Below are 21882 nucleotides of genomic sequence, written 5' to 3' on the forward strand. Positions count from 1 at the left end.
GGCCCCGCCCACCCGGCCCGCCCACGGGGGCTGGGCCAACCTGGGACTGCCCCTCCGCCAGGTGCTGGGCGACACCGCCCCTGCCCCTGCCCCATTGGCCGCGCCGCCTGTCAACTCGGCCAAAGGGCCGGGCCCGCTCCAGCGACTGGCCGGCTCGGCCCCGCAACGCCGCCTCGATTGGCTGAGGCGAAGTGGCCGCGCGCGCGACAGGTGTGGAGAAAGCGAGGCTCACCGGCCAATCAGGGGAAGCACTTTAACTTCTGGCCAATGGGCGCGCTTTGCGTCCTTCATGGCGGCCCTCGGGCGGGACCCGGGCGTTGCCATAGCGACGGGACCCGCGGCCTCCTCGGGCCCCGACGGGCTCCCAGTACGGCCCCAGTGTTCCCAGCACACCTCCGCACCCCCCACGCTCCCCTGCTCCCACGGAGCCATCGTGGCACCGCGCTGTCACACCACGGTGACATGACGCCAGTGACACCGCAGGGACACGAAGTCCCATCCCGGGGGGGGGGGGGCTCAGCCGGGAATAGGGGGCCCCGAGGCAGAAGGGGCCGGGGGTCTCTGGGTGCCCCCGGCCCCATGGCAGAGGGTCCCTTGGGTGCTGCAAGGTGGCTGGGGGGGGGGGAAAGGGCAGATTTGGGGTTGCTGGGAGCCCCCACAACGCCTGGGGGGGGCCTGGGGTGCTGGAGTGGGGGAAAGGAGGGGGAATAAATTGTAGGACCTGGAAAAACAAATCACTATTTTTATTTATTTTCGCTTTTTAAAGTCATAGTTTTAAAAAAAAGTCTGGCCCCACTAGGCCGGGCCAGCCACAGCGGGCAGGGAGGGGGGGGCCACAGCACCCCAGGACCCCCCGCACCCCCAGCGGGTGCCCGAGGCCGGCAGGGAGGGGCAAGAGTCGCCACAGCCCCCCCCCCCGAGGGGACAGTCCCCCGGGGAGGGTGGGCCCCGTGGGAGCAGGGGGCGTCGTGGGCGCAGGTGGGGGGGCCAGGAGACTGAGGCAGTGCTGGGGGGGCAGCGGGGCCGGCGCCCGCCTGGCCGAGAGCGTGTGCACGAAGCGCTGGGGGGGGGGGGGGGGGAACGGGGGACGGGACCGGGGGGAGCACGGGGACCCCCAGGGACACGGGGTGGGGGCAAAGGGTTGGGATGGGAGAGGTGGTGGTGGGGACGGGGCGGGGGGCACAAACCAAATGGGAGGGTCCTCATGTCACGCCGGGGAGGTGCTCGCTGCCGGGGGGGTTAGGCAGGGGGGGTTAGGCGTAGGGGGGGTGACCCCCGGCCCCCCGCCAGGCCCCATCCCCGCCGTCCCCGTCAGTGGCTATCATTCTTGATGACTATCTCCACGCCGTGCTGGCGGAGCTGCGCCCGCAGGATCAGGTTCTTGTTCTTCAGATCCTCCACCTGACGCAGGACACAGGTGCTGGGGGGACAAGGGCGAGCACAGAAACCCCCCAGCACCCCCGAAAGGGACCCCCCCCCCACGCCTCACCTGCTGCCGCAACACCTCGTTGTCCATCTGGAGCTGGTCGAGGCCCTGCAGCTCCTCGGAGAGGCGGTGGTTGCTCTGCCGCAGCTCCTGGATGTAGTCGCAGGCTTTGGAGAGGATCCCACCCTTGCTCTGGGCGGGGGAACACGGCAGGCAGGTGAGGCCAGGGGGCACTGGCACCCCTCGAGCCTCTCCCAAGCCCCGCAGCCCCCCAGGGGGTCACCTACCTGTCCCGACTTGGTGTTCTCCATGGAGCAGTCGGGGATGATCTTGGAGAGCTGCACGATCCAGTTGTTGATCTTGTCCCTGCGCCGGCGCTCCACTGCGAGGCGGAGCGGGGGGAGCATCAGCACCATCGCAAGACCCCCAGCAGGCACCCGAGCCTCATGCCAGGGCCCCAGATCCTCAGCCCAGCACCCCCCCCCTGCTCCAAACCAGCTCCCTCCTCTGTGGGGCTGGGGGCCACCATCCCTGACTGCGCCGAGCCCGGCCCCCCCAGGAAAGGGGCAGGCGTGGTGGGCAGGGACGGATCCTGCCCGGCTCACCCCCCCCCAGCACCAGCCCCCTGGGAAAGCACCCAAACGGCCCGAGCTCTGCCCACGCCTGGGGGGCAAGGACAGGACCGCCAGTTTTTTTGGTAAAACCGGGCTGACACCCCGTTTCGGCATCTCCGAGGAGCCGTTTCTGAAGCCGGAGGAGGGAGAACGCTGCCCAGCACTTCCAGGGCCGCCTGTGCCGTCTCCTCCTGGCCCGGGATGGCGGAGCCAGGGGCCGCCTGGGTGCCTTACCTGGGTGTGCTCGAGCTCCCCGAGGTTTGAGCTTAATCCTGCGAGCTCTGGCTTCCCCTGCTGCTGCTAATTACAGCTCTCCCCAAAAAGGTTTTTACCCTTAACTGACAAGAGCTTTATGAAACGTCCTTAAGATCTTTTCCATCTAGGAGGTGGGAACAGACAGCGTTAACCCAGGGATGGCTCAGCTCCCCACGCTGCTGCACGCCACAGCCCCCCCCACCCCGCACCAAGGACGGGATGATCCCCCCCCACCCTGCTGCCCACACCTTCGTTGTGCTGCGCCCGGCGCTTCTCATCCCGGGTGGCCCGTGGCGCCTCCGACTTCCTGTGGGAAGAGCAGCAGCGTCGGTCCCGGTGACACCGGCAGGGATCCGGCTGCGTGCCAGCCTCCCTGTGCCAGCACGGGGGAGGCCTCACTCCTGCTCCCACAGCAGGTGGGGGTGACCCACTGCTGGACCACCAGAACATCCCTCCTTTTGGTTGCACCGGTGCTGGCACAGCAAAGGGCAGCTGTGACACGCCGGTGCTCAGGGGGGCTGGGGAGGGGTCCGGTACTCACGGGGAGTAGGGGTGGGCGCGGGGGGCGATGGACCTCTGCACTCCGCCCTGCAGCACCTCCTGGGGTGACATCATCACGAAGAATTGCCCTGAACGGCCCCAAATGAGAGAGGGGATCAGGTGGGGAGCACCCTGACAGGCCCCACGAGGAACAGGGACATGACGCCCCTCCCCGCGATGGCCGTACCTGTGGGGGTGGGCTGCCCCAGGAGGGCCTCCGAGTTCTGCGTGGTGACAACAGCGGTGGCTGTGGTCCCCGCGCCGGCAGAGGTGCTGGTGTCAGCCACGGCCGTGGTGGGGAAATAGGTGTAATGAGTCTCGGTGGCCGTGGCCTCAGTCTCCACTGCATCCTCACTGGTGAAGGCGCCCTGGATGACAGCCTGGAGGGGAGGGACAACAGCGGGTGCTCGCGTCCAGCCAAGGCGATGGTCCTGCTCCCATCTGGCACCAGCACCCACCTGAGTCATGGACTGGGTGGCGGGGTAGCCGCTGATGGCGCTGGTGCCCTCTGTCTGTCCGTCCAGCTGTCCGTCGGCCACTTGGATCACCCTGTACATCACCTACCGAGAGAGCCGCGGCTGCGGGAACGGGCGGCGAGGCAGCAGCTCAGCCTGCCCAGGACCAACCCCGGCATCCAACCCACCCAGTGCCGGACCAAGCCCTGGCGCTTCCCTCCCCGCACCCCCTCTGGCTGCGACACCAGCGGGTGCTCCAGCAGAGCTGAAACCCACTTGGACCCCAAAAAGCCTCCCAGCCCCTCGGCATTCCGTCCAGAGGGAACCCAGCTGGAGGGTCTGCGTACCTGCGTCCCGCCGTTCTCTGTGCGAAAGACATACTTGATGTTGGGGTCAGGGAAGGTGGCCGCGGACTGGATGCTGGCAATGGCGACGCTGGTGGGATCCTCACCTGTGGCCACTGCACCTTAAGGCAAGAAGAGGGGGGGCGGGAAGCCCATGACGGGAAGGGGCCAGGGCCAGGGCTCCCCACGCTGCCGAGGGACCTCAGCGCCATACCCTCTCCCAGGGGCAAGAACAGGGTGCGGCGTTGTCACAGCACGTGCCTCCAGCCACAAGGCGCCAGTTGCTGGGTCTAAACTGGGCCCAGCTGGGGCTTCGGGCTTCCTTGTGGGGCAGCCTGAGCCCCAAAGCCCCCCCAGCGTGGAGAGGGGTCCCCACTCACCTTCCTGGATTTGCACCGTTCCCTCTTCTGTCTCGGCTGCTTTCTGCTGCCTACAAGGGCGAGGGGAGGTGGGTGAGGGCTGGGGTCCCCCACCGCCGCGGAGCCAGGACCACCCGGCCATCCCCCAGCCCCCTCAGCAGCACCAGCCCGGCGTCAGCCCGGCCGGCCCCGTCACCGTGGTAAAGCCCAGACATGAGGCGGGCGCCGGCGAGCAGATCGGCGGGTCCGGCATGGTCGCAGTGCCCCCGGCATGCCGGCACTCACCCCTTCATCGCTCCGCTCCGACAGGCATCAGCGGGGCAGTCGCAGATGAAGCCTCCCGGCCTTCACAGCCCTGCGGGGAGAGGGGGGCTCAGGGACGCGCCCCAGCCTCCCCTCCTCCTCCTCCTGCCCGGGACCTGCCGCTCTGCGCCGCAGCGGAACCGGCGCCAGCCCGGGAGGGACATCCCCCCGCTGTCACTGGCGCCCGGGAGCGAGGACCGGGCCCCGGGGCAGGCATGCAGGCGAGGCCGGGTCCCGGTGGTCTCGGCAGTCCCGGCCCCACAGCCGCACACCGGCCGCCGCGCTCGGGCGCCCCCGCCCCGGTCCCGCCCCGCGGGTGACACGGCTGTCCCCGCAGGCACCGGCCACCCCGCTCTCCGGGGACGCTGGGGCTCGGCCTGTGCCGGGGACCCCGAGGGCGGCCGCCGCCACCCGGCTCCCCCCGGTCCTTTGTCACCCGGCGGCGGCCGCCGCGGCAGCCGGGACCGGGGGCACCGACAGCGGCGGCGGCGCTCCCCCCCCGCCGCCGCCGCCGCCCCAAGCCCGCCGCGGGGTTCGGCCCCGCGTACCCTCCGCCCAGCCACGGCACCGGGTCCCCCCCCACGGCGGGCGCGGCTCCCCCGGCACTCGGTACCCCCCGCGCCGGGCCGGGAAACGGGGGTGTCAGGTGCGGGGGCGCGGCGGGCCGGCCCTCCCGGGGGTGACAGGGCCGGGCCGGGCCGGCAGCAGCGCGGCTGACAGGCCGGGCAGGGCCCGGCCGCGGTGACAGGCCCGGGGGAGGGCGGCGGGAGGCGGCGGATACCGGGGCCCGGGGGAGGGAGAGGGGGGGCCCGCGCCCCGCCGGGGGCAGCGGCGGATGGGCCCGGGGGCCGCGGCCGGGCCCGCGCCCACCGACGGCCGCCACCGCGCCCGAGCCCCGCGACCCGCGGGCGGGGGAAAGGGGGGAGGCTGCCCGGCCCGGCCCTTGTCGCCGCCCCCGGCCCCACGCAGCCCCCGGCCCCGGCCCCGCCGCCCCCGCCGTTACCTCGCTGCGCCGGGCCGCCCTGCGCGCGCTCGGCCCCTTGTCTCGCCATGGAGCTCCGCACATGCGCACGGCGCCGCCGCCCCGCCATGACGGGCCCGGGCGGAAGCGCGCCCCGCATCCACCCCCGCCGCCATCTTGGGCAGGGGCGCCGCGTAGCGCAGTGCGCCGCCGCCGCCGCCATCTTGGCGCCGGGCACGGCCTCCCCGCCCCTCCCCGCCGGCGCCATCTCAGTGCGTGCCGGCCTCGCGGGCGCCATCTTAGACGGCGAAGCGCGGCGCTTCTGCCCGGCGCCATCTTGGATGAGGGCAGCGCCATTTTGGGGGCGGGCATCGCGCCCCGCTCCTCACACCCCGCTCGCCAAAAGCGGCCCGGCTCGCCGCCGCCTCGGGGGAAGGAACCCCCCGCCCTGCCCGGGCTCGCTCTGGGCGCTGCCATGTTGCATTGAAGGAGGTCACAGCAGTACACGAAGCCCATCGTTGCCTTTATTAACCCCGTGCCCCCCTCCCCGGCAGGAGCACGGACGCCTACCCGCCGCCCTTCCCCAGAGCTCAGCGCTCACCCGCTGCCCCCTCAGTGCCCACCGGCTGTTGCAGCTGCGACAGCGCCGCCCCCTCCACCTGCGCTGCCGGCCGGGCCAGGCCCAGCCGGCTCCTCCCTGGCGCCTCGCCCTCAGGGGCCGCCATGCAGCTGAGGGGCCGCAGGAGCCGTGGCCTCAGGGGGGCCTGGTGGAAGGGCAGGGCCTTGGGGGCGGCAGGCACCAGCTCCCCCCCGCCGTAGGTCTGGATCCTCCTCACCGGCGCCTGGGCGAGCTGCTGCTCGGCAGCCATGGCCACCGCCGCGTCAAATGAGATGCTGCCGCCCCCCCGCCAGCCTGCTCTCCTTGCCCCCGCCGCTGCTTTGCCAGCCCCGGGCTGCTGGGGGGACCCCTCCGGCGCCGTGGGGCTGGGGAGCCGCTGGGGCAGGGGGGCTGCATCCCCCGCCGTGGCCAGGGCTGCGCCATCGGTCAGGGGCGCGCAGGGCTGCAGGGCAGGGGGGACCTTGGCAAACTGCGGCTTGGGTGGCACGACGGGCACGGAGCGGGCCTGCTGCACCCTGACCGTGCGGGCAGCCAGGCGCACCGGGGCGCTGCCGTCGCGGCGCAGCACAGCCGCGGGCTCAGCGTGCCCCAGCCCCCCGGGGGGCTCGGCCTGGCTCAGCTGTGGGCCCTCAGGGGGGGTGCCGCACAGCTCCGGGGCCGAGGCGGAGAGCGAGGGGGACCTGGGGCTGCCCCCCGGGGTGGCACTGGTCCCTGCCGCGCTGGCTGCAGGCAGTGGGAGAGCCTCAGGGACAGGCCCCGGGCATGGGGGCTGCTCTGGCTCCTCGGGGGGCTCCTCTAGGGAGGAGGTTGGAGGGGACGCCGGAAAAAGCTGGGGTTTGTCCTCCTCAGGCTCCTCTGAGGTGGGGGGACCAGAGCCAGCTCCATCCTCTTCGACTTCCCCAGCCGATGTGTCGGGAACCAGCCCTGCTCCCACATGGCTGCCAACTCCTCCGGCCTCCTCCTCCGGGCTGGCTTCAGTGTTGGAGTCAGTTCTGCTGGGGCTGGAGCCACTGTCCGCAGCCCCCTCCCCTCCACTCCCCTCCCCTGGGGGCTGCCCGGTGCCTGGTGCCCCCACCTCTGCTGGCACCCCAGCAGGGTCCCCGGGGTGCTCCCCCTCACCCGGAGCATCCTCCTCCACGGGGCATGTCCCTGCCGGCCCCGGCGCTGGAGACTTGTCCTGTGGCACGACGGTGCTGTCAGCACCGGGTTGGGGCGGTGATGCGGTCTCTGGGGCCGTACCCTCGCCTGGCAGCTGGTCGAGGGGCTCCAGTGACACCACCAGCGGGCTGAGGTCATCATGGGCGCTGAGGAACATGTCATCCGAGTCAGTATCCCCGGCAGGGTCCTCGGCGTCGGAGCCGCTGGGAGCCATGAAGAACATCTCCTCATCCATGCACTCCTCGATGGAGAGGTAGCTGGCAGGCTGCTCCACAGGGGGCTCCCCTGGCTGGGGACGGGGATGGGCGGGATGGTGACGGCCACGCCGGAGACCCCCCCCAGCCCCACCTGGGTGTGGAGCACTGCATGGCCCCGAGATCCCACGCTGGGGCGGGAGGGGGTGTTGCCACCCTGTTCCCCATCATCCAACACCATATCCCACATCCCCACCCCCTCCCCACCATACCCCAGCCCAGCCCTGTCCCCTCCATCCCCACTGCACCCCCTCTGTCCCCACCCTGACAGGGACAGATGGGTGACCCTCTGCCTGCCCCCAGCCCCCAAAGCGTGGCGACGGCGCTGTCGGCTCACGTTCATGAACGCGCTCTCCATCCCCTCCTCTATGGCTGGGAACCCCGAGCCGTCCCCGGGGCCAGTGTCCGACAGCAGGGACCGTGCCGCTGGCTCCATGTCCCCGACGCCCTCCAGCCACGTCTCCTGGCTGTCCAGGAAGGCGAAGGAGTCCCGCAGCTCCAGGGAGAGCCGGGTCTCCTCTGCGTCCGCCTTCTCCTCCCCTGTGGAAGGAGACAGAGGGGACTGAGCCCAGTGTCCCCCCGGCGCCCCGGGGGTCCCGCAGCGGCTGCTCCCAGGGGCTGCTTCTCACCACTGTGGTGCTCCGGTGCCTCGGGCTCCCCAGCTGAGCAGCGGGGGGGCGGCGGGGGGCTGGCGGGCAGCTCTCTGCCCACGGCCGCCTGGGCCAGCACTGGGCACGGCAGCCCCCGCGTCAGGCGGGAGAGGTTGGAGGTGATGTGGAAGGGGACGGTGACGGAGAAGGGGCCAGAGATGTGGACCCCCGCACACTTCTCGGCACGGCTGCGGGTGGTCTTGGGTGAGCGGCCGGGGGCCACCAGTGAGGCCTGGCCGGCTTTGGGGGTGGTGGGCTCTGACTTGGTGCTGCTTTCACCCTCCGACTCAGGGCCCCACTGCTCCTCCTTCCCCTTCAGCTGGTCCTCCAGACTCTCATCCAGCTCGGGGCAGCTCTCCCGTGGCGACGGGCAGGTGTCGAAGCTCTCCCGGCGCTGCAGCGGCTGCTTCACTGACCGCTTCTTGCTCAGCCGAGGGTCATCTGCACCTGGCGGGGAGGAAGAGTCAGGGCATGGAGGTGGCCCCTGTCCCCAGACCTCCCCACACCGGGGACCTGGCTGGTCAGCACCATGGGAGCTGCTGAGCTGGGGGACCATCCCCGCTCTGCCCTCTCCATCCCTGTGCTGTGCCCTCCGTCCCCATCCGTGTCCCCTCCATCCCCAGGCCTGTCCTGATGATCCCGCCTTGGGGACAGGGACAGTTCCCACGGAGCACCGCCGCGCACCCCTCTTACCGTCACTGGCGAAGGGGACGGAGCTGAGCGAGTCCATGCTCTTGGCTGGCCGCAAGCTCACTTTACCGCACTTGTCATCTGAGGGTGGGGGACAGGAGAAGGGGAGTTTGGGTTTGGGGACACATCGTCCCCTGAGCGTGGGGTCCTTCCCTCTGGCCCCTGTGGTGGGAATGCACCGGGGGTCCCCACCTTTCTCCTCTGTCTTCACCAGCTTGCGCTTGGCCTCGTGGCTGGAGCGGCCCAGGTTGAAGATGGACCTCCACTTCTTGGCCTTGAGGGACCCCTTCCTCCTGTGGGACCCCAGGGTGTCAGGGGCGGCGGGCACACGTGCGTGCAAGGAGCACACGCGGTGCCTTTGGACACATGCAAGAGCTCGTGCACGCCTACAGGCATAAGTGCAAGAGAGCGTGTGCCCACGCTTGTGTGTGTAAGAACACGCGTGCACCGCCCAGGCCGTGGGGGTCGCCGTGGGGTCCCTGGGGAGGGGGTGGCGGCAGGTCCCACCTGTGGTCGCTGAGCTCAATGATGGTGTGGTAGGGCCGGATCGGGGGGGGCCCATCGCCCTGGCTGAGCACGGCCGGCACATGGTACGGTGGGGGCTGCCCATCCCCCGGCCCCCCCCCGCCTAGCAGCAGGGATCGCCGGGAGGACTCGCCACCTGCGGGCCACCAGGACAGGGCGTTAGGCTCGCACCGGGGGCCCCCCGTTGCCACGTGTGTCCCCCCAGCCCAGGCCAGGACATACCACGGAGAGGCGCGTCCCCGAAGAGCTGCTCGACGTGGGTGAGGATGAACTCCACCACAATGGACTGGACCCGCACCTCCATGAACGCTGCCGTGCCGTTGAACCCTGTCGCCTCAATGTCCTTTGACCTGCCGCGGGGACACCAGGGGGGTCTCTCTCAGGCTCCCCCCAAGGAAAGGGGGGATGCTCATCACCCCCCGTGCCCCAGCGCTCACCGCAGCAGGTTGGGCGCCCAGACGATAGCCAGGTTCCTGGCGTGCATGTTGGTCTGGCTGCTGTAGGACGCCATGTGCAGGAGGTGCCTCATCAGGAACTCCAGCGTCCTGCGGGCACCAGGGTGCATCAGGGACAGTGGTGCCCACGGGGGACACTGGCTTTGGGGTTCCCCCCCGCACCCCCTTACCTGTAGTGGGGCACCGGCAGCTCCTTCAGCACCTCCTTGATCTTCACCAGGCGAGCCTCCTCCATCTGGATAGCCACCGCGTCCTGCCCGGGGGACGAGGATGAGGTGACAAGTGCCAGCCACCTTCTGGGGTTGGGGACAGGTAGCAGCACCAGGGCAGGGGCGGGACACTCACGGAAAATTTGTCATAGAGCTGGTAGGTGAGGAGGGGGTTGGGGAGCTCGCGGAAGTACGCCTTGCAGAGGGAGCTGACGCAGTGGATGTCCTGCAGGTAGACGTCCTTCTGCAGGTCGGGGCAGCGGTCGCTGTCGAACTCCTGCCTGCGAGCGAGGTGGCCGGCTTGGCATGGGGGGCGGCTACGTGGATCCCTCCCCGGCCCTGCTTGGGGGATTTCCACTAGGGTGGGCTGGGACGTGTCCCCGTGGCGGTGGGGAGGGTGTCTGGGCCGGTCCCCACAGGGCTGGGGGGATGCACAAGGACCGTGGTGGGACCCGACGCAGCCCCAAGGGGTGGGCTCGTCAGCCAGGTCCTGCTGCTGGGGACTGGGGGATGCTGCGGGTGCCAGGGACACGAGGAGGTGGGGAGCACAGGGGGTACGAGGATACCGGGGATGTGGGGGTGTTGGGGACGTTGCAGACCCTGGGGACACTGGCAGTGCTGGGGTTCTTGGGGACATGGGAAAAGGGGAGGAAAGAAGCACTCGAGGGAAGAACCGAGAGAGCAAAGGAGTGAAAAACACCTGAACCAAATGTGGAAAGAATGAAAGACAAAAAGAAAGAAAGAATTAAAAAGAAAATAAATGGGGGGGGGGGGGGCGCGCGGGGAAAGGAAGAAAAGGAGCAAGTGGAAGAAGGGCTGAAGTGGCGAGGGCAGGATGGAGCTGGGAGCTGCGGGGGCGCAGGATGGGGAAGGAAGGGGCTGCGGAGCGCCCGAGGGGCCGGGGGGCTGGATCCAGCCGACTCAGCGCCGGGGTCGGCTTCTGCACAGGCTGTGGCCCATCCTCCCCCTCCTGTCCCTGTTGCCTGGCTGGTCCGGTCCCCGTCCCAGTTGTCCCTCCTGCGTGGTCCCAGCCTTGTCCCACCCCATCGCCCTCCTGTCCTGTTCCTGTCTGGTCCCATCTCATCCCGCCCTGGCTCTGTCCCGCCTCCATCCCACCGATCTCACGTCCAGCCCATCCCGGTCCCATCTCATCTCATCCTCATTTCCACCCTTTCTGGTCCCACCTCCCTCCTGTCCTCTTCCCAATCTCCATCCCACCTGGTCCCAGCTCTGTCCCCTCCCCACCTCCCTCCCTTCCCATGTCCCAGCAGCATCCACCTCCACCCTGTCTGCTCCCATCTCCATCCCATCCCTCTCTTCCAGCCATCTCCCTCCTGTTTGATCCTGTCTGGTTTCCATCCCCATCCCACCTGCTCCCATCTCCATCCCGTCCAGCCCCCTCCCATCCCCGCCCCACCGCGCTCACCGCAGCCGCTGGATGTTGGAGGAGACGCCCGAGAGGCGGTAGATGCCGTCCACCACCCCATGCTGCTCCACGAACTTGGTGCAGCTCCTCAGCACCTGGGGCACTGCAGGATGGGACCCCAGGTCCGCCACCGCCCACCTCCCCCCAGCCCCAGCTCCACTCCTGTCGGGAGTCGAGGGCGTCAGAGTAGAGCAGGGCCACCCACCCCCCAGGGACCTGGTGACGGGGTCTCCCTGGGGTGGCCGGTCCCCACACCAGGCACATCCCGGCAGACTGGAGCCACTGAGTCCCCAGGGCTGTGGCCACCCCTCTGTCCCCTCGGGGTCGCAGTGGGGCTCCCAGATTGGAGCTGTGCGGAGACACCAGGACCCCCCAGATCTCGGAGGGGCCTCGCCGGGCGCCCCGGCTGCAGCGCTTGCTCAACGGCTGGTGATGCAACTCTGTGGGGTGAGTCACCCCGGTCCTTTCCCTGCGGCACCGCTGGGCACCCTCCCGCCTTCTGGCAGCCACGGGCACGACCCCTGGCTGGGGGGCTCAGCGGGCGGCGGGGCGCGGGCGGTGGGCGCTTACCGTCCTGCCCTGACTGCTGGAGATGCTCCAGGAGGTCGCAGCCGAAGACCCGCTCCTTGGTGCCGCCCTTGCGCCTCGCCTTCTGCCGGGCCTTCAGCGCCAGCGACATGGAGGCGGCGCGGACCCCCGGCAGCGGGGTCAGGCCCTGCCCATGGCCCGAGCACCCCAAGGCCCACGGAAGCAGCCCCCGGGGGGGAGCGCGGCAGCCCGGGGGGCCCCGGCACAGCCTCGAGGCCTGGGGCGTCCGCCAGCGGCAGCAGGAAGGCGGTGGCCGCCTTCGAGGCCGCTTCCTGCTCCTCGGCGCGTCGAAACCGCAGGGCAGGGCGCAGGCGGCACGCTCCTGCGCGCTTCCGCACGCTTGTGCAAGCTGGGGCACGCTCGTGTGCGCTTCCGCACGCTTGTGCGAGCCGGGGCACGCTCGTGTGCGCTTGCTCAGGCACGCTCACATGAGGCTGTGCGCACGTTGACACGCTTGTGCGGGCACTCGCACATGGCTCACCCACGCGCCCGCCGCGTACATGTGTGGAGTGCCCAGGTGTGGCTGTCCTTGCACACGCGCGTGCCTGCAGCGTGCACCAGCTGAGACCAGACGCACTTGACACAGGGCCCCAGGGTCCCGCGCGGGGGTTTATTTACAAGCGCGGCCAGGCAGCAGCGGGGGGGTGGGGGGGCCCCCTGTCCTATACAGGTATGTACACATCGGTTGCAGCACCCCCGGGGACCCCCACTGCCAGCCCCACGCCTGGGGGCCCCGGCCCCAGGGGGGGTCCCCTCAGCAGCGTGGGGGACAACGATGGGGGTTTGGGGTTTTTTTCAGGGCCGGGGGGTGGGGAGAGGGGACACAAGCGTCCCAAGTGCCACCGGCAAACCACATCCTGAGCCGGGGACAGCCGCGTGTCCCCAGCACCGCGCAGGAAGGAGCCGACCCAGAGTCCGAACGATCCCAGCCGGGGGGCTCCTGCCCCTCTCCTGTCCTTGGGGTGTCCCCACACCCGTGGGTCCTGGATGCTGCCGTCACCTCCTCTGGCCAGCCACCAGTGAACGTCCCCACTTTTGTGCCAGCAGCAGGGTGACACCTGGGGACTGGAGCCCCGCCCTGGGGCACGGTGCATGTCCCTAATCCCACGTCAGCAGCAAGGTGACACGTGCATGTCCCCAACCCTGTGCCAGCAGCAGGGCGACGCTCGGGGACTGGAGCCATCCTGGGGCACGATGCATATCCCCGACCCCGTGCCAGCAGCAGGGTGACGCTCGGGGACCGGAGCCCTGTCCTGGGGCACGGTGCATGTCCCTGACCCCGTGCCAGCAGCAGGGTGACGCTCGGGGACCGGAGCCAGCCCGGTGGGCAGGCAGAGCCGGGGGAGCCACAGGGGGGAACGGGGGTCCCTTGGGTGTCCCCCCCGGCCCTGCCCGGCTCACACCAGGTGCCCGCGGCCATTGATGTAGATGCCATTGGTGGTGGGCTTGGCCTGCAGCATCCCGTTCTCCTGCACAAAGTGGGTCATGGCCTGCTTGATGGGGTCGTCCCCGCCACTGCCGCCACCATCCTCCTCCTCCTCCTTCGGCTCCTTCCCTGCCAGGGTGGGCAGCAGCGGTGCTGCCGGCACCTCTGTCTGCGTCTCGATCTCCCGCACTGTCGAGAGCGTCGAGTAGCTGCGCCCTTCGGGCTCTTCGCTCTGCAGGGACAAGGGACAGGCGTCACTGCGGACGGACGAACCCCCCAGGGACCCTCATGGGGACGGAGCGCTGCCGTGGGGCATAGGGAGGTGCACGAGGGCTCAGCGCACGGGCACGCAAAGGTGCCTGCAGGCGGGAGGGCTTCACACACCCAGCACAGGGGTGTGTCGGGAGCATGCCAGCAGTGGAGGGGACACTCCGGGAGCCACAGCCCTGGGCTGGGTGTGGGGCTGAGCTGGACCCCCACCCCCCTGTGGCACTCACCATGGCGGAGCAGATGCTGGTGCCGCGCAGGCTGTCCCCACGCAGGCTGCCTTGCCGGCTCTCCGCACGCAGCTGCAGCGTCTCCTCCAGCTGAAACAGCCCCATGAGACCCAGCCCCCCACAGCCGGGCCCCCATGCCTCCCACTCCCCGGTCCTCCTGCAACACCCCTACACCCAGCACCCAGGGCACCCCAACACCCGGCACCTGGGGCATTCCAGCATCCTTCACCCCAGGCACCCCAACACCCAGGGCACGCCAAGACCTACCACCTTGGGCACCCCACTGCCCACCACCCCGGGCACCCCACCACCCAGGACACCCCAAGACCCCCTCCCTTGGGCACCCCACCTGGGTGCGTGTGTCGGTGCTGTGGCTGGAGTGCAGGCGGCGGATGGAATTCTCCCGGGTGAGCGTCAGCTCCTCCTCGCTGGGGACACAGTGAGGGACACGCTCAGCACAGGTCCCCCATGTCCCCCCCCACCCCCTGCCCCTCTCCCTGCCTCTTACTACTTCTCGGAGATGCGCTTGGTCTTGCGCTTGTGGTAGAGGGTCATGACAACAACGACAACGACGAGGACGCAGAGCAGGACAGCGGCGATGACGCCCACCACCACCACCGAGGCTGAGACCAGGTCCACCCTGCGCACCTCGTTGTCTGCGGGGACACCCGTGGGGTGGGAAGGCATGGTGGGGGGGGACAAGAAGATGGGGGGTGGATAGACGGAAATAGGAGTATGTGGATGGGTGGGTAAATGCATGAGTATGTGGATGGACGGATGGGTCCATGGGTGGATGGGTGGTTAGATGAACAATGGGTGGAAAGATGGATGGACAGAGGTGCCAGAGGGATGGATGGGCAGATGGATGGGTACATGGATGGATGAGTAGACAGATGAGTAAATGGGTGGGTGGATGAGTAGACCGATGAGTAGACAGACGGGTGGCTGAGGGGACAGATGAGTGTATGGACGGGCACACAGCGGACGAACAAATGGAGAATGAGACACGAAAGGGGGAGGAGGGATGGATGGATGGACAGACAGGTGGGCAGATGGGTGGATGGATGAAGAAATGGAGGGAGAGTTGGGTGGGCAGAGTGGGTGGGGTGGGTGCACGGCTGGACAGCCAAGAGAACAGACAGAAGGATGGATGGGCAGGCAGACAGATGGACAAATGGGTGAAGAGGCAGAGGAGCACCTGGGGAAGGACAGGTGAATGGATGGGTGTAGGAAGAACCTGGGGGGGGACAGACGGACAAGCGGGTGGCAGGAAGGGCAGGCAGGTGGAAGAGAGCCCTGGGATGGACAGACAGATTGGCGCAAGCTGCACCAAACGGCACCCCCCACCCCCCAGGCTCCCACCGGCACCACCCTGGGACCCCCACCCCAATGCCCACCCGCCACCAGTGCACCCACCCCGGCGCCCCCCAGGTGCCCACCTGCCACCCTGCTCTTGATGCTGACGTTGGCTCGCGCCTCCTTGGTGGCCACACGGTTGGAGACGCGGCAGACGTAATCCCCAGCGTCAGCGGCAGCGAGGGGCCGCTGGAAGACGAGGGTGTCCCCCTTCACCCGCACGCCGGCGGGCAGCGGGGCGTTCAGCCTGCGGCACGACAGCACCATCAGCCCCCGGCATGCCCGGGCGGGCGGCAGCAGCGCCGCCGCCATCAAAGCCGGGGCTGCCAGTTCCCACGGCTGACGCCCTGCCCCGGCCCTGGCAGGGCCTGCCCGGGCATGGCACCACCTGCCGCGCTCGCCGCCGCCGCGGCCCTCGGCACAGGCACGCCTGGGCAGGGACACGGGTGGGGACGTGGCGGGGGGGGGCACGGCAGGGACACGGGCACGGCAGGGACACGGGGCAACATGGCAGGGACATGAGCACAGGCAGGGGGGACACAGCAGGGACATGGGATGTGACCAGGACAGGGGCACAGGCAGGGAACATGGCAGGGACACAGGCACAGGCAGGGAACATGGCAGGGGACACTAGCGTGGGCAGGGGAGACACAGCAGGGACATGGGACATGGCAAGGACATAGGCACAGGCAGGGGATGTGGCAGGGGACACACCAGCATGGGCAGGGGGGACACAGCAGGGACACGGGCAGGGCATGCGGCAGGGACATGGGCAGGGGACACAGGAGGGACACGAACATGCTCTGGATGCCTGGCAGGGATAGAGGCACACGGGGACACGGCAGGGACACCAAGTGCATAGGAGGGACAGCAGGGCTGGTGGCCTCACCGTGTCCAGTTGTAGGCGGGCGGGGGGTTGCCATCCCCCAGGCAGGTCAGCGTGGCCCCCTCCATGCCCTCCTGCCACTCCTCCGTGTGCCCCAGCACAGAGGCGTCCGACAGGTCTGGGGACAAGGGGACAGTGAGGGGACAAGCAGGGACAGCTCCCATGGCCTCAGCGCGCTCCCTGGGCCTTTCATCTCCCCAATGTCCCTAAAGTCCTCCATGCAATGTGCCCCACTGCCCTCCATGTCCCCACGCCACCCACAGTCCCCACTCCCCATGCTCTTCATGTCCCCAACACCCTCCACCTCCCCGAGGCCCATTGTGACCTTCAAAGCCCTCCCTGTCCCCAGTGTCCCCGGTGCCCCCCATGATCTCCATGTCTCCAACGCCCCCCATGTCTTCCACATCCCTCAATGTCCCCCATGCCCATTGTCCCCAATGCCCTGTGTCCCCCAACCTTCCGCACGCTCTCCATGTCCCCAACACGCCCACATCCTTCGCCTCTCCCCGCGTCCCCCATTTCCCTCAATGCCCCCCACACCCATCATGTCCCCAACGCCCACTGCATCCCCCATGTCCTCCACATCTTTTAACGCTGCCCATGTCCCCAGTGCCCTCCATGTCCCCAATGCCCCCCCGCATCCCTCGACACCCCCCGTGCCCCGGTGCCGCACAGGCGACGCTGAGGAGGTGGGTGATCCTCTTCTCGTGGCGCAGCCCGGGGTGGGCCACCACGCAGGTCAGGCTCTTGCCATTCATGCTGCGCCCAGGCACCAGGAAGAACTCGCTGGTGACGGAGGCGGAGCGGGCGTGCGCCGAGCGGCGCGTGGCGTTGGTGCCCCGCACCTCCGTCTCCCAGCGCACCGATGGCACTGGGTTGCCCTCCGCCGTGCATGAGGCCGCCAGCGTCCGGCCCTGCCCCTCCTCCAGTGGTGGCCCCGGGTTCAGGATGGGCAGCGGAGGCACTGCAGGCGGCACCGGCGTCAGACCCGCACTGGTGACACCAGAGCCACTGGCCCGAAACCCCGTCCCCAGCACAGCCGATGGGCGCCTGGTACTGCAGACCCGCCGTGCCCGTCAGGCATTGCTCACCGCCCCACAGCCATCACCCCACCGCTCTGTACCGCCACCCCGCTGCCCCACGCCCATCACCCACCACCCCGTGCCGAACACTGCTTGCCCACTGCCCCATCACCCCATGCCCACCACCCACCGTCCCATGCCTGCTGCCCCTTGCCCACCACCCTGTGCCCATTGCCCACCGCCCCATACCCAGCTCCCCTTGCCCACCAGCCCATCGCCCCATGCCCACCACCCTGCACCCATCACCCATGCCACCCACCCCTTGCCCACCACCCATCACCCTGTGCCTGCTGCCCATTGCACACCACCCCATGCCCAGCACCCATACCAACCACCCCTTGCCCGCCACCCCACTGCCCACTCCCCACCACCCATCACCCTGTGCCTGCTGCCCCTTGCCCACCACCCGTGCCCACCACCCGTGCCCATCACCATTTGTCTGCTGCCCTACAACCATCATCCCATCCTCATCACCCCCCGCCCCATGCCTGCTGCCCCTTGCCCACCACCCCCTCCCCGGGCACTCACCCAGCACCTTGAGGGTGAGCCGCCCCTCAAAGTTGCCCAGGGGGAAGGTGATGAGGTGACACTCGTAATCGCCCTCGTCCCCCTGCACAGCGTTCCTCAGGATGATGGCACCGTCCTCCAGCGCGCCGCCCGCCCGCCGCAGCACCCGCCCAGCGTAGGGCTCCAGCACGTGCTCCCCGTGCTGCTGGTTGAGCACGGCCACCTCGGCGCCCTCCCCCGTCGGGCCCCGCTTCAGCCAGGTCACCTGCACCACCTGCTCCTGCTCCTGCGCCCGGTACCGGCACGGCAGCACCACGTCCTGGCCCAGCACCGCCGTCACGCTGCGCTCCACCTCCACCACCCCGGAGCGGCAGCCTGCGGGCACCCAGGTTGGCACCGTGCGCTCGCTCGGCACACTTGTGCCGCCGCCGCGCGCTCCCCGGGCACACTCGTGCTGGCGCACACTTGTGCTGGCACTCACATCCACGCAGGAACACTTGGGCACACGCTTGCACTCACATCCGTGCAGGAACACTCAGGCACGCTTGTGCACACCTGTGCTGGCACCGACACCCATGCAGGAACACTCCAGCACGCTTGTGCTTGCACACGTCCACACTTGGGCAGGCTTGCACACACTTGTGCTTGCACACACTCACATGTGCTTGAGTGCACTCGTATACATCCAGCCATGCTTGGGGATGCTTGTGCACACTTTGGCACACTCAGAACATGCTTGTGCTTGCACATATCCACACGTTTCTTCAGGCACACTCACACAAGTTTGGGTACCCTTAACCCCACTTACGCACGCTTGCGCTTGCACACACTTGGGTGGACTGACATGCACACAGGCATGCTTGGGCACACTTGCGCACACTCCGGCACGCGTACCCTTGTGCTTCCACATGTCCGTGTGTTTCTCCAGGTGCTCTCACATACACTTGGGGACGCTTGTGCCTGCATGCCTGAGTACACTCACACACTCAGGTACAGTCGCATACGCTTGGGCACGCTCATATAAGCTTGGGTGCACCTGCACACTCGTGCGCACTTGTGTGCTCTGACATTCTCATATACATGCTGATGCACACCGGGGTGCACTTGGGTGTGCTTGCGCATGCTCATGCACACTCAGGCAAGCTTCCGCACACTCATGCACACCTGGATGAGCTCACACACGCTTCAGCACATTTATGCGTGCTCACACACACCTGGACACACTCTGGCACACTTGGGCATGCTCACATGTGCTCATGTCTGCTTAGGCAAGCTTGCACATTTACAGGCATGCTCATGCACACTTGAGCACGCTCCTGCCTGCCAAAGCACACTCGTACACTCTTATGCATGCGTGTACACCTTTGGATGCATTCATGTGTGCTTGGACATGCTCACACACACTCGTGTGCCCATAAGCACCCATGCATGCTTGGGTGTGCTCACGCATGCCCATCATGCTTGAGCACACTTGCACATCCCTGGACACAGTTGTGCACACTCCTGCACGCTCAGGCATGCTTAAACATGCTCATGTATGACGGGGCATCCTTGTGCCAGCAGAGACACGCTCACACACACTTGGGCACGCTCACACGGGCACAGACACACTTGCAGACATACGTGTGCACTTGTGCATGCTCGCACACACACGCTAACATCCACACACGCTTGTGCATGCTCTTACACTCACTCAGGCACCCACAGGCAGGCACATGCACCCCACACTCACCTGTGCTCGGGCACACTTGTGCACACTTGCACACACGCAGACACACTCAGGGCAGCTCATGCTCGCTCTGACGCGCTCACACGTTCCCGGGCGCGCTCCCGTGTGCTGGCCGCGCGTGCAAGGTGGCGGGTGTCGGGGCGGGGCTGGGGCCCACCCAGCCGCTCGGCGACGCCGGGGGAAGCGGCTGGGCCGGCGCGGCCAGAACAACCGGCTGGCGCGGATGCCGGGCGCTGCCGCGGCTTGCGGAGGGCTCCCGCCCCCGCCGGCCCCGGGGCCTCCCCACCGAGCCCCCCGCCGTGCCCGGCCTAATTACATACCACCACCCCACTCCCCCCTCCCGATTAGTCGCCGGATTAATTAAATAATTGCGGCGCTGCCCGGCCCGTGAGTCACAGCCGCGCTGCTCCTGCCCTGCCTCAGTTTCCCCCTGCGTGGCGACGGGGGGCCGGGGGTCCCGGCGGGGTGGGGGCCGTTGCCGTCGGGGCTGGCGGGTGGCCCCCGCCGCGGGGCGTCCCCGCCCAACCGGGCCGAGCGCGTGGGAACGGAGCCGGGAACCGGCTCAACCGGATCCCGTGGCCCCCACGCCCCGGCCGGGCTCGCGCCCGCGGGATCAGCATCGGGGAGGCGGGGGTCCCGGGGGGCGGGGGTCCCGGGGGCTACACGCCCACGCGTGTGCGCGGCCCCGCGTTGCCCCTTGGCACCTGCGGCTGTGCGCACACACAGACGCACACACAGACACACACGCGTGTGCACGCTTGTGCCCCTCGTGAACGCACGCGCGCGTGTGCAGCCCCCCCAGGACACGCGCATTCACGGACACACACACACACACCCCCCCGCAAAGGGGTCACACGCGCGTCCTTGCCCCACGCGCAGTGCACACGCGTGTGCACGCACACACACCCGGGGGGCCCATAAGCCTGACACCCAGCGATGGGCACGATGCTGCTCCGTGCCCCCGACCCCCCCGAGGTGGGGGGAGGGGGCAGCACCCCCTGCGGTGACGTCACCCAGCCCGTTCCCACGGCTCCTGCACCACTGGGGAAACTGAGGCACGGCACCGGGGGTGAGGCCGGCAGCTGACACCCCCCCCCCCCCCCCGCCCCCTTGGGTGCGGCACCCAGCGCGGCACAGCTCGGTGGGGGGGTGCTAGCCCACCCCCCAAAGCGTGGGAGGGAGCGCGGACCCCCCCAGGCAGCCCGGTGTCCCCGCACTGTCCCCAGTGGGCTGTACCGAGTTCCCACGGTGTCGTGTGTGCGTGTCGCGTGTACCCAGAAGGGTCCCCCGCCTAGCTTCCCCGTGGGGGGGGGCACGCGGACGTAGAGGTGCGCGCACACGGACACGCACAAGGGTGCACGCACACGCGTGTGCGGCGCCCACGGCGCAACCCCCGGCACGGCGCGACCCCGGCCGGGCACACGGACGCGCACACGGGCGCGCAGACACAGGTGCGCGGAGCCACAGGTGCACACGCGAAAGCACACACGTACACACACGCGTGTGCGCACACACACACACACGCACACACGCGTGTGCGCACACACACACACACGCACACACGCGTGTGCGCGCACACACACACGCACACACGCGTGTGCGCACACACACACACGCGTGTGCGCACACACACACACGCGTGTGCGCACACACACACGCACACACTCCCCCCGCTCCACCAGTGCACACGCGTGTGCGCCCCGCTTCCCGCGGCCCTGCCCGCTCCCCCCGCCCCGGGACTGCCGGTGCCCCCGGCCGCCCCCGCCCCTCCCACCCCCCCCAGCCCGGAGCAGCTGGGGCCGGTTCCCCACCCCGCGGTCCTGCTCCCCCCCGCCCCGGTCCGCCCGGCCCCTGCCCGGTGCCGGCCGTGCCTTACCGGTAGCGAGGAGGAGAAGGAAGAGGAGGAGGAAGGGCGTCCCGGGCCGCATCCCGCGGGGGGCCATGCGGACACCTGCGGGTCACGGCGCTGCTCGGCCCCCGGCCAGCACCATCCGTGCCGAACCGGGCGGAACCGGGCCGGACCGGGCGGAACCGGGCTGCACCGGGCCGGACCGGGCAGAACTTTGCCGGGCTGCACCGGGCCGCTCCGGGCCGAACCGGGCCGAACCGGGCGGCTCCGGGCCGAGCGCGGCGGAGGGGCCGGTGTTGCACCGCTCCGAGCCAACACGGGGCGGGGCGGGGCCGGGGGCGGGCGGGGCGGGGCCGGGCGGGGCGGACCGGTCCGGCAGGTCGGGGCAGGGGCGGGGCCGAGGGCGCGGCCTTAAAGTGGCGATGTCAGCGGTGGGGCACACCCCCCGCCCCGCGTCGGGCAGCGGCTCCCGGGTGGCTCCCGGTGACGGCCATCCCCCGCCCCCGTGCCTCCCCGTCACCCTCATGCCCCTCGCGGTCTCCCATTAACCCCTAGACCCCTCCTACTCTGACACACACACACCCCCCCCCAGGATGAGACCCCACAAGCATTCCTGTTTCCCCCCAAACCCTGAGCTGGAGGCAGCTGGGAGCTGGCACCGACCCACCCCCCCCCCCCCCGAAAAATCTGGGGTCCCCAAATCCCACAGGGCATCCCGC

The 21882-nt window shown here is 69.3% G+C and overlaps 3 protein-coding genes across 6 annotated transcripts; all 3 read right to left on the reverse strand.

Moving 5' to 3' along the window:
* Positions 1-722: 722 nt before the first annotated feature.
* USF1 (upstream transcription factor 1) lies at positions 723-5430 on the reverse strand. 2 transcript variants are annotated; one of them, XM_037411892.1, is made up of 11 exons: positions 5300-5430; positions 4279-4348; positions 4015-4064; positions 3638-3750; positions 3294-3395; positions 3023-3215; positions 2837-2924; positions 2544-2602; positions 1714-1808; positions 1490-1618; positions 723-1401 (listed from the first exon to the last, which is right to left on the reverse strand). In XM_037411892.1, exons 2-11 carry the CDS (start codon positions 4284-4286, stop codon positions 1312-1314), a joined length of 927 nt encoding a protein of 308 aa, XP_037267789.1. In that variant the 5' UTR covers positions 4287-4348; positions 5300-5430; the 3' UTR covers positions 723-1311. The 2 variants fall into 2 exon arrangements, with proteins under 2 accessions (XP_037267789.1, XP_037267788.1); XM_037411891.1 differs by having other exon boundaries at positions 3638-3756.
* Positions 5431-5834: 404 nt separating this feature from the next.
* ARHGAP30 (Rho GTPase activating protein 30) lies at positions 5835-12100 on the reverse strand. 3 transcript variants are annotated; one of them, XM_037411822.1, is made up of 12 exons: positions 11814-12100; positions 11244-11346; positions 9954-10098; positions 9779-9861; positions 9591-9698; positions 9376-9503; positions 9136-9289; positions 8821-8921; positions 8632-8709; positions 7918-8385; positions 7626-7828; positions 5835-7323 (listed from the first exon to the last, which is right to left on the reverse strand). In XM_037411822.1, exons 1-12 carry the CDS (start codon positions 11920-11922, stop codon positions 5848-5850), a joined length of 3156 nt encoding a protein of 1051 aa, XP_037267719.1. In that variant the 5' UTR covers positions 11923-12100; the 3' UTR covers positions 5835-5847. The 3 variants fall into 3 exon arrangements, with proteins under 3 accessions (XP_037267719.1, XP_037267720.1, XP_037267721.1); XM_037411823.1 differs by having other exon boundaries at positions 7918-8379; positions 11814-11922; XM_037411824.1 differs by lacking the exon at positions 11814-12100 and having other exon boundaries at positions 9954-10094; positions 11244-11318.
* A 320-nt stretch (positions 12101-12420) lies between these two features.
* On the reverse strand, positions 12421-21378 carry NECTIN4 (nectin cell adhesion molecule 4). The gene is made up of 9 exons (XM_037411846.1): positions 21191-21378; positions 17607-17960; positions 16670-16960; positions 16000-16114; positions 15194-15357; positions 14263-14410; positions 14104-14182; positions 13755-13844; positions 12421-13489 (listed from the first exon to the last, which is right to left on the reverse strand). Exons 1-9 carry the CDS (start codon positions 21255-21257, stop codon positions 13229-13231), a joined length of 1569 nt encoding a protein of 522 aa, XP_037267743.1. The 5' UTR covers positions 21258-21378; the 3' UTR covers positions 12421-13228.
* Between the last annotated feature and the right edge of the window lie 504 nt (positions 21379-21882).

This window comes from Falco rusticolus, chromosome 19 (genome assembly GCF_015220075.1).
Source record: "Falco rusticolus isolate bFalRus1 chromosome 19, bFalRus1.pri, whole genome shotgun sequence".
In the NCBI taxonomy this organism is placed as follows: domain Eukaryota; kingdom Metazoa; phylum Chordata; class Aves; order Falconiformes; family Falconidae; genus Falco; species Falco rusticolus.